Raw genomic sequence first — 14,993 nt, 5'->3', positions numbered from 1 at the left:
GCACCGAATTAGTGTTTTTCACTTGTTTTTTGACACCATCGGTGATATGGGCGCGCATGGAGTCGTAGATCAATAGGGACGGCGCTGTGTGAAAAAAGCCACCCGGTCTCTTTAAGTAAATTTCTCTCAGCCACTCACTCATCTTTTCTTCATCCATCCATCCCTTCGGGTTAACTTTGATGACGACGCCGGCTGGAAACTTTTCCTTTGGCAAGGTCTTTCTCTTGAAAATAACCATGGGTGGAAGTTTCTGGCCATTAGCCTGGCAGGCGAGAACTACAGTGAAGGATGACTTCTCATTCCCTGTCGTGCGTACATTCACCGTTCTGGACCCCGTTCTCTCCACAGTGCGGTTCACAGGAATATCAAAGGTGAGTGGAACCTCGTCCATGTTGAAGATGTGCTCTGGCCGGATCTTTTTTTCAGTGATCTTGTCTTTGCAGTATGTGCGGAAAGAGGCCAGCTTTTCTTGGTAATCCTGTGGCAGTTGCTGCGAGACAGTAGTTCGTGCGCGGATGGAGAGATTACGTCTTTTCATAAAACGAAAGCACCAAGAAGGGCCACCTCTAAATTCATTGATGTCCATGTCCTGTGCTAGCGCTGTTGCCTTCATTCGCAGTGTGACTGTTGAGACGCTTCTACTTGCTGCTCTCTGTTCAACAACCCACTGTTCGAGTGTGTACTCTAATTGTGGCCATCTCGCTTTGTTTCCGCGGAAACTCTTTTTAGTCTTCTTTACTTGGCGCAGGTCATCTTGTTGCTTCCTCCACTTTCGTACCATTGATTCGTTGACGTTGAATTCTCTCGCTGCTGCTCTATTGCCATGTTCTTCTGCGTGACTGATAGCCTTGAGTTTGAACTCTGCGTCGTAAGCTTGTCTCTTCTTGACAGGTGCCATTTTGGGGTGTTTATACTGTACGTGGTTTATACACACACAAGTGGTGTGGGACTGGAATTTGCGGAATTCTCGGGTTTCCCTGCTGTTACTTCAGCGACGCCCCTTGACTACGGTAGCCACAATTAACCAATATTGATACATACGGTGGCCATAATGCAGTGATGTTGCTAGGTTTTCAATGTAATGGGTCCCCAATTACACGTCTCCCCCCCCCTTCTATCGTTTTCTTTGATCTCCAATCTCCATATCTTCTATGTGTGTGTGACTGTGTACATTATATCCTAATGCAGTGGATCTCAATCTTTTCAGGCAGCGACCCCCCAAAATAATCATATTTGAACTGGGGACCCCCCACCCTGAGAAGCGCTTGGAATTAGGAGTTGAAGCATTTAATTTAGTTTAACTCAGTTCCACAGATACATAGTCAAAATAGCAGATCTACAAGGTCGTTTTTTTTTCACAGCTCACAACGCCTTGCTTGTAGATCGCCTCTTTCTTATATTATTTCACAATTTTGACCGTATTTATAGTATAGTTTGTTGATTAGTTTGGATGCAGTAATAGTCTTTTTTATTTTCTTTCTTGAGGTATTAAAAATATCTTAAAATTCCTTAAATTGTGACTTCACTGTCATCTGGGGACCCCCCCCCCCCAAATCATGTGGGGACCCCCCTGGGGGTCCTGACCCACAGGTTGAGAACCACTGTCCTAATGTACATTCTATTTTGCTACTTGTTGTAGTCACAAACTCAGAATACAGGGTACAAACTACAATATAAAGTTCATAATAATAATATGAAAAAGATAATGTACACTTCATAGGAGCAGAGATAGATAGGAACTAAAGAACAACAACGCTTGTGTCGCACCGAAAATAACGATCTGAAAACAACGTGTCGCGCGTCGGTGTTTCGGCTCGCGGGTCGGTTTGGTGCGCGGCTCGCGGCTCACTTTGCTGCGCGGCTCGCGGTTTGGTGTGCGGCTCGCGGGTCGCTTTGGTGCGAGGCTCGCGGCTCACTTTGCGGCGCGGATCGCGGTTCGGTTTGGTGCGCGGCTCGCGGCTCGGTTTGGTGCGCGGCTCGCGGCTCACTTTGCTGCGCGGCTCGCGGGTCGCTTTGGTGCGCGGCTCGCGGCTCACTTTGCGGCGCGGATCGCGGTTCGGTTTGGTGCACGGCTCGCGGCTCGGTTTGGTGCGCGGCTTGCGGCTGGCTTTGGGCGCGGCTCGCGGCTCGGTTTGGTGCGCGGCTCGCGGCTCACTTTGCCGCGCGGATCGCGGCTCACTTTGCTGCGTGGGCCATAATTAACCAATATTGATACATATATTAGGCGCACCTGGTTATAAGGCGCATCCGCACTATAAGGCGCATTAACGGTGCGCCTTATAGTGCGGAAAATACGGTAGTTCTTCTCTTAACCCATTAAGACCTGAGACGATTCTTTAAAACAGTTAAAAAAAAAAACTAAAGTGACACAGATGCGTCTTAATGGGTTAATACTTTGTAACATCGACGCACCTAGAGGGTTCGTCAGCGGTGGCGGTGGACGTCACAAACGTAACATCTGGACTTGGAAGGCACACCGTTGCTCCAATCTGCACCAATTTTGGCACAAACACTGGTCACCGGTCTGCCACCAGAATAGTCACCTGGGTGCCACAGGTGACAATTGGTTGCTCAAATCTGCACCAAACTTGGCCCAAACATTGTTCAGGAGTCTGCCATGACAATAGTCACAACAGGGGCCACGCTATAGGGCCCCCAGGGGCCACGTTATGACCCCGGGGGCCACAGGCACAGTGTTGCTCCAATCTGCACCAAACTACCACAAACACTGTTTAGTGGTCAGCCACGACAATAGTCACACCAGGGGCCATGTCAGGGTCCTCTGGCGGTCTCAGGCACACCATTGCTCCAATCCTCACTAAACTTGACACAAATGCTGTTCAGGGGTCAGCCATGACAATTGTCACTCCACAAAAAACTAAATTGCACACATATATGTGGCATTACAGCAGTGTTAAAGCAGTGTCTAACATTTCAAATGGCCATAACTCGGTGACCATTGTTCTGATCAGTGCAATGTAGAAAGAACAATTTCAGAAAGAACAATTGTTGGTGTAATTTCTGCACAATATGGCTTACACTGACGTTCCATTTAAGAGAGGAATAAATGGTGGTCCCCAGGAAGCTTTCTACTTTCTCTGCAGCTTAATCATTAATAATTAAGGGTTGAAAATCATCTTTGTTTCTGTGTAAGTTCACAACAATCTCTGGTTTTGGAGATGTTTTGGGTTAAGTTGTTATGAAAACACCACTCAACTAGTGAGGAGACTTCTGCTCTGTAGGCTGTTTCATCATTACAGGAGATCAGACCGCAAATTTGGTGTCATCCACAAAAGATCTTAACAGTCAGAATGCGAGATACACTTGTTAGCAGTGTTGGAAAGTAACTAAAGTAATATGTAACTTAAAGTAATATTATTACTTTTTCCCAGTAACTAGTAATGTAACTAATTACTTTCACATTTTGAGTAATATTATTACCTTTACTTTTTTTCAAAAAGTAACTTATTACTTTTTTTCACGAGCCTTGGTGGTACTCTGGGTTTGAGTGTGTTTATTTGATCCTGTGTTGTTTTTGGTCAATTGATATAATAGTAGACTGGTTGGGATCCAGTTGCTATGCAGGCTGCTTGCTGATCCGGTCTAGAGCGGATACGGAAACGTTGCGCACTTGTCTATGTGTGAATTATCAGCTGCGGAAGGGCGGGCCTTAAAGGATCTACACCATGAATTTAAAAAAAATATTTGATATTTAATATCATATGGTGTATGTCCCTCAAACCTTTTTCAAAAGGTTTGAGCCTAAATCATCACTCAGATATACTCATCCCAAGTCAATTGTCTCTGGCTTATACAGCACTTTCAGCTGCAATACCAAAACGTCCTCTTGGGCAGGGGGGGGCTACTGAGCAATTCTGTCTGGCCAGCATCAATGCAATGGCAATGCAAGTGATGTCACATGCATTGCCATTCTAAAATGGCCTGTTCAGACACGCCCATTCTGAAAATCTCTGAAATGAGAATGAATGACTGAATGTTAAAAAAAAAAAAAAATGGGGGTACAAGAGACACTGGGGAGCCCAAAAAATGCCCCCCCCCCCCCCCCCCCCCCCCCCAAAAAAAAAAAAGTTAAATCAACAATGAGGATTTTACAATGTAGGCTGCAGAAAAGAGAAAAAAAACAACTGCTAATGTTGAAAATGCAAAGTCAGACTTTTGGGGAGAAAGGATGCAATTACTGGGGGCGAGAGAAAAAAAGTAACTAAGTAATAAGTAACTAGTTACTTTTGGCAGGGAGTAATAAGTAAAGTAACTACATTACTTTTTAAACAAGTAATATGTAATAAGTAACATATTACTCTGTTGTAGTAACTATTCCAACACTGCTTGTTAGTATACAATGAATGCAGGAGAGGCGACAGAACACAACCCAGGGGAGCTCCAAGCAACACAACGTCACCACTGCTCAGCACCATTCCTAGCCAGTGTGTGCAACAGAGCGTGAAAAAGGATGAGACCCCCAAAGCTTGACCCCACATGAGAACTTAAGACCTACACTGTCTGTTCTGTTCTTTTGGGATTACTGACTCCAGCTTGACTCTGGCACTGTCTGTTCTTTTGGATTGCTAACACCGGCTTTGACTCGGCTACAGAACCTTGACAGATGCTAGCTAAATATAACTTTTGGGAGACTGGCTTATATTAATTTATATTTTCATTGTTGATACACTAGATTATTCCTTTATTCATATAATTTGGGGCTAAACTGCCGGCTGGGAACCACCGGGTATATTATATTATTATTTCCCATCTATATACAGTTGCGTTGTGGTTGGACTTCCGGGTGACATAGGCATTTACCTAGGGGCACATAGGCATTTACCCAAATGAACATTATAACCCACCAGCATAGTCAAAACCCAATGATGACCAACCAGGCCAACGCAGAGCAAGCCACCCTGTACCTGAGGGGTTTGTATTTGAGGAATAATAGTATATAGCCTAATACTGTACAATAACACTAAATATATTTATTTATTCCATTCATTCACTCAACAGCCGAGTGGTAATGACCTCCGGAAATATATTATTATTATTATTATTATATATTTTGTATGCATAGACTTTATATGTTAAGGTTCACATTACCGCTCATTACCTCTCATGTTGTTAGCATGTCATAATGATGCCGTGTTTCCTTTATATCAGGAAAATCTAATATAACAATAAAGCCTTATCAAAAAAGGTGTAGTGACTGGCAACTAAGACAATAAATTCAGTCGTGATGTGAGTGCATACATGACAATGTTTTACCAAACGAAAAATCTAATCTGATGCAGTTGAAACATAATATTGTGTTTCAATACTGTGTCTCTCAGAGTTGAGCTGAGAACAAAGGCTGGAACCCTGTCACATCAGATCAATGTATTGAAAACTGGATACGTTTCAGTGGCCTTTCTGTCTGTCTGTGGCACGTGATGAGAATGTTTAGGGAGAAGGGAGTCGGGACATGTGTAATTTTGAACACATATCTATGATTCAACAGATATGTAATTCAACCAATTGTTGCAACTGAACAGACGGACTCTACTGCACCATTTCACATAGGGGAGGAAACTAATTACACCCTATATCAGTTATTAAATTGGAAAGTTTTTTTTTCAAGATGTGTCATATCACAGGATAGTTTCCAATGTCAAAGACAACTCATAAGCTCAGAGTTCATGTTACAGAAATATCAATATGTACTCTTTAAATATCCTACTCTTATCAGCGTCTACAGTATCTTATGTTTCTACCCCGCCCAACTGGGGTACAGCTATCAGCTATCATCGTTCATGGTGAAAAGGGTCGTACATTTTATGATAAAGGTGCTACAGTAATTGCACACTCCAGATATTGAGGGTGATGGTATCTTCACTAGAAATGCACTTTGAAAGTTTCTTTCTGGCTCAGCAGCACAAAGCGTCAGAAATCCTTGGAAAGATGAAGCTTGCGTCACTACTTGATCAAAAAAAGAGTTTCACTAAGGAAAAGCGGATTCATAAAATAGCGATGTTACCATCAAGTATCTTTTGCATTAAAAGCAAAACAATTCAGACCTCTCAAAACAAACTGATCAGGTTACTACTGAACCTCACACCTAGGACTCACCTAACCCCTGCTCATTATGTTAGGGTGGGATGGCTCAGGGTAGAGGACAGAGTACAGCAACTTGCAATGGGCCTGGTCTACAAGATACTCAAGGGATCAGTGCCCATGTACCTGTCAAACTACTTCAATAACGTGAGAGAGACACACAGGCACAACACCAGAGGGAGCTCCACTGATCTTGTTCAACCCACATTCGACATGGGGTTAAATGGGTTCTACTGTTATGCCACCAAAATGTGGAATGCCCTACCAACAACCATCAAACAACCAAAGACTCCTTACCCTCCTTCAAAACCACCATAAAAGAGCAACTGTCTGCAATTTGCACCTGGTCCTAGACAAGTCTTCTAAGCTTGACACCAGAAATATTTTCTGTGCATATACTTTTACTTATTTATTTATTGTTACTAGTGTCTCTTGGATGTTATTGTATGTCCTTAAATGTCGTGATGATTTTTTTTAGCATCATTGTATAATCGTACCACTGTACTATTTGCAAACTGTTAATAAAGTATTCAATCAATCAATCAATCAATCAATCAAATTGCATTCATGCATGTCTCTCTCTCTCTCTCTCTCTCTCTCTCTCTCACCCTCTCTCTCCAAACTCTGAAAATAATACAATCTTTTACAATCAATAAAATCCTCATCATAGTCTTGTTAAAGTGACTTGTGTAGAAAGGGAACCAAATGGACCCGTAAGGGTCAGTTTAACCTGGCATTAAGACTAATGAAAATAAGTTGCCATGACCAGGGAGCGAACATGGACCACTGATCTGAAAAGCATTCAGAGAATCCACTAGGCTACTCCACAGATGTAGAGCGGACACATCCATGAATGTGTCATGACTGTAGGTATTCCAGGGGCATATGGTGCTAACTGGATTTAAGCACATTAGGCCAATATGGTTCAATCATTGAAATGGATCTGAATTAAATTATGTTAGTTTGTCCTATATTGCTTCCTATGAATTTTTTTACTCCTGAATTTTCTGCCATATAGTCTGAAGCCTCACCTCTTCAGACTCCTCTCAACACCTTTAAAAAATATATATATATAGATGCGAGTTTACCATGCATATATCTTAGTCACTTGTTGTTCACTTGTTTTGTTAGACTTGTTTTATCTTGACCACAAATGTCAAGATTAAGAATGCTTTTCAGATAGCATCTTGTTTAGACAGATGCTATGTTCATTGTTTACCTGGTATCCTAGTTTCTTTGAGGCACTACATTGTTGTCTCTTCACTCTACTTCTGTGACTAAATTGTAATTGCAACTGTAGATGAGATTGTGAAACTGTCATAAACAATCAAAATTATGGCAACAACAAGAAAAATAGGGGCCAGATGATTAAAAACACAACAGGACGTTCAATCAATTGGTTGTCATCACTTCATAATTGTTTGTGTTAAGAACAGACTTTTCTATTCTACTGTACTGCCTACTTCACTGAGTCTGAGGATGATTCAAGGAAAACAAATCCATTCCCATTCCATTGACGTGTTTGCATGTCAAACACGTTTAACCCATTAAAACCGGGAAAGCATGTCATTTTAGATTTTAGCTATATATATAGCAACATACTTTTTTCTGAAAACTCTTCAGATTTAGAACAGTGGTTCTCAAAATTAGCAGATATACAAGCTCACAGCGCGTCACTTAGTGCCACGCTGTGAGCTTGTACATCTGCTATTTTTTAAATACATCTTGAATGTGTTTTTTGATTTTTAAACTCAAATATTCTCTTCTGGGGGTCCCTGGCACAAAACATTTTCAGATGGGGGTCCACGGCCAAATACATATCAATTGGCACGAAAAAAGTTTGAGAACTACTAATTTAGAAGGCATCTATAGAATCGGCCTCAGGTCTCAATGAGTTAACTCTACTGTGATGACAGTGTTCATATCTGCCATTATGAGCAGCAATGTAAAGAGATGAGCAGGACTCTTACTCGGATCAGACAGGATGGAGTCCGTCTTGGGTAGGAACTGATCACAGCGGATTCCCTGGTAGCCTTCTCGACACCTAGTGGAGAGAGAGAGAGAGAGAGAGAGAGAGAGTAGTATTAGGACACACCCATGGGTACACTTGAATTGGTCAAGAAACTCCAGGCCAGGGGCACAGTGGCGCAGTCGGTAGCGCTGTCGCCTCACAGCTAGAAGGGTCCTGGGTTCGATTCCCACCGGGGACGCTGTGGGCGTGTCTTCTCCTCCGCGTCATCAGCGCCCATACCCTAGTTGGGGTTGGCGAAAGGGCCTACTCTGTGTGGAGTTTGCATGTTCTCCCGGTGTCTACTAGGGTAGTTAATACCCTCACAAAAACATGTAGTAATCCTGGTTGCTATACCGCCTCGCCCATGACAGCCAGGGCGCCTGATGGAGGAGAAGGGAACTGGTTGGAATAACGTGTTCCTTCCACGCGCTACGTCCAACCAGGGAAACTCCCCCCTGTCAGGTGACAAGAAGGTCAGTTGGCTCTCATGCATTGAAGGAGGCATGAGCTCGGCCCTGGCCTCCCTAGGCTGGTGAGGGGAGTGTAGCGCCCAGCATCACTTAGAAAATTGGCACCGGGTAAAAAATTAGGGTTACAAAATCGTGGGATAAAAATCTAGATTAAAAAAAAAAGGGTTACAAAATCGTGGGATAAAAAAAAAAAAAAAAACTCCAGGCCTACAACAAATGCAAGTCGTAAAGTACACAGTAAAATCCTCAATGTTAATTTCACTCTGAGAGTGGCTTCATGTGCTTCCGTTTGTACACTCTCTTGAGTTACAAGTCAATAAATGAACACTGAGAACATTTTGTAAATGCTCACAGAGATTTAGAGACATGGAATAATGATGTAAAGACAACCTGATACTGTATGCCTGTGATGTTTAGGGGTCATAGCGTCATTCAACATTAATAATTCCTGACAACGTGAGAAAAATTTGTGGCTCTGAACACCTTCAAATTACTGCAATTTGACCTCACAGATATTGTATCTTTTCACGTTGACAGTGTGAGACCATTAACAACAAATATGTTGCTCTGCAAATGCGTACTATATGCTTTTGCGGTTTTGTTTATTTATTAACCCTGTAAGGTTTAGCCTATACAAAATAATCACCTATAAAAAATATAAAAATAAGTAAACATAATATTGCTATATCAAAGACAACACAATTAAGACAAACAATTAGATTGTGTGTGTGCGCTTGAGAGCGTGCGTGAGTGACTGAGTGAGTATACAGGAGTAGGGCAACATTAAGGTGGTGTCTAGCCCTCAATCTATAGTTTGTTTGGAAGAAAAGATGAAGAGTTGCCAATATATGTATGTATGTGCATATTCCAGTAAGTAAGGAAACTGTGTTTAACGGAGAACTGACTGTAGTGTTGCAGCTGAGGAGGGATGAAGATATTCCCTTGTTTGGCATGAAGTATGTGGATTTGGGAGCTACCGGTAGTCTCAAAGTATGTGTTGAACGGGCCAGAGTAGACTGTTCTTTCTGAGGAGGCTCAGGTCCTAGGGGTGTGTAACAAGATGCTGTAGATGTTCTATCAGTCTGCAATGGCTAGTGTCCTCTTATTTGCGATTGCCTGCTGCAGGGGTTACATTATTGCTGGGGACACAAGCAACCTGAACAGGCTGGTTAGGATGGCTGGCTCCGTTGTTGGGGCTACCCTGGACAGGGTGGTGGAGGTGGCAAAGGTTGTTAATTTTTGTTCATTATTGATCACGTTTCTTTTTGTGTGATATTTTCACCCTGCTGTATCTACAGTACTTATTTTACCCTGTGACTGTATCATAACTGCTGTGCTGCCTCTGGCGACTGAATTTCCCCTGCGGGATCAATAAAGGTCTTGTCTTACCTGAATGGTTTGGGAATTCAAAAGGTACTGCTGGTGCATTTGTAGATGGCGGATTGGACTACTGTATATTGATACTGATAGACTGTCTTAGGGTGCGTTCGAAAATACAGCACTGAGCGCACTGGCCAATACAAACTAATAGGCGAGTGTGCTCCGGTGCGTAATTTCCGAACGCACCCATAGACAGTAAACTGGGTTTTTAAACAGAGGAGCAGCTGGAGTCAAGTGGTTAGATGAGGTGGCTAGTATTGCAAATGTATTTAGTTGGGTATGAACTTGTCAAGACAATGTTACAGTAAATGAGATACAGTATTAACCTGTATTATAGAGTTAAGAGGCAAGCCTGTTGATGTAAGGACCATTTCTTACTCCTTGCTGTTCGGGTCAGCATTTGTTGGCAAGTTATCTACAAGTGAATCAATGATCCGGAATCCTGCCACATGTTTTAAGGATTATTACTGTACATTCACAAACAGTTCAGTCTCAGAAACAAGGCAGCACAATATTATTGCAGGGAAGATTTGGTACCAGTGTGACCACCAATATTATTGGTTATTATTATTGGAAGTTATGACCTCTAAAGGAGCTAAACAGCAGTTTATCGGAGCACTGAGGCCGTGAGGGTTATCCAACCTACAGGATTTATTATTATGCCTCCAACAGTTCCGAGGTCAATCTCTAGCCTCTGACCCTTTTCTACTTCACTTTACTGCTCAGTGTTTCCCTCTGTCCCTCTTTGGGAAAAGGTAGGTTGCATAGACAGAAGAGGTTAACAACTCCAGTACAAGTAGCTGCTCCCTAATCGTATTTGTTCCCACTCTTTCTGCTATGCCGCACTGGCACCCTTTGACTTTTCTTCCTTCCTTTTTAACGATCCATTTGCTCTTCAACCTTTGGGGAGGGGCAGCCTATAATAGTGAATATGGTTAACTGACAGTCTGACTGACTGACTGACTGACTGACTGACTGACTGACTCCTCACAATCACTCCCACACAGTGACGTGCTGCTATCCCATTTCCTCATTCCGCTTTCCCAGCAAACTTAACACAGCAACATAGCCTAAGCTTCTCCATTATCTACCAGCCAGCGACGTAAAGGCAGTTCATATTGGGCGAGCTCATTCAAATCAAATGGCCCATCAAGTAACACGGACAGAAAGTTGGCAAGCTTTAATGGGCTCATTTAGTCCGATTTGTTTTCCCATTGATGTCAGTAAAATGTTTAACTAGTCCCCATTTCCTGCCCTGTTACCTCCATAAATCTATATTATCTAACTCGCACTCTCTCGCTCTGTTTGTTTGACAGGGCTGTGTCAATGCGGTAAAAAACAGCCGCTCAACCTCGCGGCATGCAGAGGACCTTCTTGCAGAAAAACTGCAAAAAGTATTTTAAGCCGTTGCAATGCCATGGCAACTCACCAGGATTAGATAACACTACTTTTATATATGGCTGCATCAACGCCCATCACCGCATACTCCCGCAGCACGACCTGTTTGATATCTAGACTATATGCACAAGGAACTGTGTTTCTATATTTGCTATTTAAGTATTTTTTATGATAGTGGAATCTGCAATGTTTGTGTTTGTTTATGTGCTACAAAATAGAATACAGGTCTATAATAAGAGTGAATCGAATTACTTTATTACTCTATTACCAAAGAGACACAACAGCTGGAGATGTTTGACAATATTCAATATTCTACCAAAGTTCAACAACTTAACTCTGTATCTGTCTACATCTCTCTCTTTTGTCTCTCTGCCATCTTGGATTCACCCAGTCTTACGTCCTCTGTCTCTCTAAAAAGTCACATACCACATGAGTCCTGCTTGCAATTGTGCATGCACGCACGCACACACACACGCACGCACGCACGCACGCACGCACGCACGAAAGCACGCACGCACGAAAGCACGCACGCACGCACGTTCAGGGCTGCCAAAGTGCAGGAGCCATGTTTAGAGGCTTACATAACAGCATGGAAGATTTGGTGCTGCGCAGAAGGACAATGCATGGGTCATTTCAAAACAGTCTGTTTTCATTTTCAATAATTAAATGAGTCAGATGTTGAATGGAACAATGGTATGCTATGAAAAAAAACAGAAATAATAACAGCTCACTCTCGGGAAGAAACAAGGGGCAGAGACAGACAGTGGGAGTCATTATGTGAAAATCAACAGAAGCCTTACATCAGCTATGGTAATTGTCTATAGCTATGTTGCTTCTCAGAGATCGCCAAACATACAGTAATATGTATATATATATATACCTATACACACACACACACACGCACACGCACACGCACACACACACACACACACACGCACACGCACACGCACACGCACACGCACACGCACACACACACACACACACACACACACACACACAGAATATCACATAAACCAGCTTGGGTGAGGGCTGAAGGGGCTGATAACAGAGCATCTGACCAATCAGTGCAAGCTAAATTGTCACCGCACGCTGAACTGTCACCGCAAGTGACCTTGCTGCTGAACTGACTATATGTCAAACATGGACAAAACTCCATCGCCAAGTTTCTGCAGATGGTAGAATTCTCGGCTGGAGTGTATCCCGGCTCAGGGAACCGAAACAGTGGAAAACATCAACATTCGACAGTTCACACAGACTGTGAGGGCTGATATACACAGGCCCTCTTAAGGATAAACTTTGGCAATGATGAATGCTTCTCTTCATAATTCTCTCTCCCTCTCTCATCAGCATGCATGTCTGCACCTTCCAAAGAAACTTGTCAGGATGTTAAAATGCTTTTCGTGGCTTGTCAAGACCTTGGGCAATATATTATTTTCTCTAGCGAAATACAGATAAAGACATATCAGCCTGACACACTGCTGCTTTTTCTAATTCACTGATCCACTGTTCTCAACTGACAAGCACATACTTATAACCAGAACATAATCGTATGAAACGACACACTACACAATCAGTAGGTGCCAAAGCTAGCACAGTTGGTAGATAACTAAATTCACAAACAGTATTCCTTTAGCTACAGTGATGTCACCCAAGTATGTGCGAAAAGGGGAAGGGAATCAACGTCAAGTGAGTGTGTTGGAGGTGAAAACAAAGGTGCTTCTTGCATGGATGTGGCTCCTTTTTGTGACTTGTGAGCTTTAAAAACACATTTCTGGATGTCCCAATTTTTCATAGGATGGTGGTTGTTGCAAATCCCTGCACTATGATACTTAACCATTGCACTAGGAGAGAAATATCACTCATTCGTATACAGTGATACGTGTATTAGTCACCACTGAGTTGTTTGCACCAATGGCCAACTCGGCCATGCCCAAAAATACCCGTATGTGAGTCTCAAAAAATAGCAATATATCGCCATAGTGTTCCTCAGGCTTCTGAATGGTCACAGTGTGGTGTTGCTATATAGGTGTTGACTTGTACTTTGGATAATGTATGATGTTAGTCTATGTATGTGTGGGGTAGGGATAAAAAAGTGGATTCTGAATAATAGAACATGAGATTGGGGTAATAAAGCTTTTTAGTCATCATGCAGCATTCGTTCTCAAAGTGGGGTCTTACATCCGGAGGATGGGTTCCAGGGATCCCCAGCAATATAAGGAACCGTTTAAACACTTATTTTACATTTCGCCCATTCAAAAATGTAGAAAAATATTTTTATGGGAGTCCTGGCACAAAATCCTTTCAAATGGGTGTCTGCGGTCTAACAGTATCAATTTGGGTGTCCTTGACATTCAAATGTTTGAGAACCATTGTCATATACAGCATGCAGGGATGAATCAGCAGTAGTGTATTCTAGAGAGGGACCATTTGCTTATGCATAATACTTCCTCTTTTTAATATCAGTCTCCAATGAAAATAAAGCAGAGGGAGAAAAAAATAACTATTAAGAAAAGGAAATTCCTCCTTAATCTGCAACCTCTCATCGGCCGCAGTGTGGTGCAGTATGCTAACAGGTCATTTTAAACAGAGTCCATTTGCAGCTCGCCCAGACACACTGTGTCTTGAATGGGAGGAGGCAGCCTCGTTGCACCGAGTGCAGGTGAAGAAGATTATCAAAAGAATGAGTCGTAAGTGCATGGCTGTACCTCACAGCCTTTAGGGAGGAGTGTGTGGAAGGGGGGGTATTCAAAATTAAAAAAAAATAGCTCAGGTTAGGTTTTAATGCCCTGACAGATAGAAAGCGTCAATGACGGACGGTCACATCAATGACGTGCGTTATCTGAGGCCAGTTGTTCACCATAATTGCACCACAGTCTATCTATAAATGCATGAAATCTGAGTGAGTGAGTGAGTGAGTGAGTGAGTGAGTGAGTGAGTGAGTGAGTGAGTGAGCGAGCGAGCGAGCGAGTGGGTGAGCGAGTGAGTCCTTCACATGCTCGAGAACCATTCAACAGATCGACTTCAAGCTTGCCATGTGTATTGCTGAGAACCCAGGGGAAAGCAGAGCCCAGGGGCAAATTGTCGAATCAGCGGTTCTCATTATAAAAATATCTATAAATCCACAAATCTCGGTGTATCTTTCTGTCTGTTTATCTGTCTGTCATGCGTCCCTTTTATGCCCATACAGTACATGGAGATCACAGATGTCATTAATATGACGTCGTCATAGTACGGAAGTCATAGTCTCCAAGATCTATTATAATGGGTGCTAAAATAATACCACACAGTTTATACATTCATTGCATTTTATTGGTCTGTGCCTCATGTCGATGCCTCAAAAACAGAACTGTGCTCTGAAAGACGCATGAACAGGTTTTAAATAGGAGGGGGGGAAATTGCACACTCCGGCTCCTTATGCAGTATTTTTATTGACATTTCGGCCCTTAGGCATTCTTCAGAATCAACAAATGTTTGTTTGTTGTTATTTGTTGATTCTGAAGATGGCCTAAGGGCCGAAACGTCAATTCGAGGAGGCACACAGTTGTACAAGAACACAGACACACAGCACATTCATGCAGAGGACACATACACATACTTACACACATGTACTGTACATGCACACACAGACCCCCCCC

General features: G+C 42.7%; 1 protein-coding gene across 1 annotated transcript in view; it reads right to left on the bottom strand.

The window, feature by feature from the left end:
* nrg3a (neuregulin 3a) overlaps positions 1-14,993 on the bottom strand; it is a 489,374-nt gene that overhangs the window by 83,495 nt on the left and 390,886 nt on the right. Inside the window, exon 6 of the mRNA XM_080449647.1 lies at positions 8,070-8,143. Within this exon, the coding sequence (XP_080305773.1) occupies positions 8,070-8,143 (74 nt within the window). The remainder of the gene's footprint in view (positions 1-8,069; positions 8,144-14,993) is intronic.

Source organism: Gymnoscopelus braueri, assembly GCF_963280865.1.
Source record: "Gymnoscopelus braueri genome assembly, chromosome: 14".
Classification (NCBI taxonomy): Eukaryota; Metazoa; Chordata; class Actinopteri; order Myctophiformes; family Myctophidae; genus Gymnoscopelus; species Gymnoscopelus braueri.
Note: the sequence above shows the minus strand (reverse complement) of the source record. Positions and strands in the feature narration are given on the sequence as shown.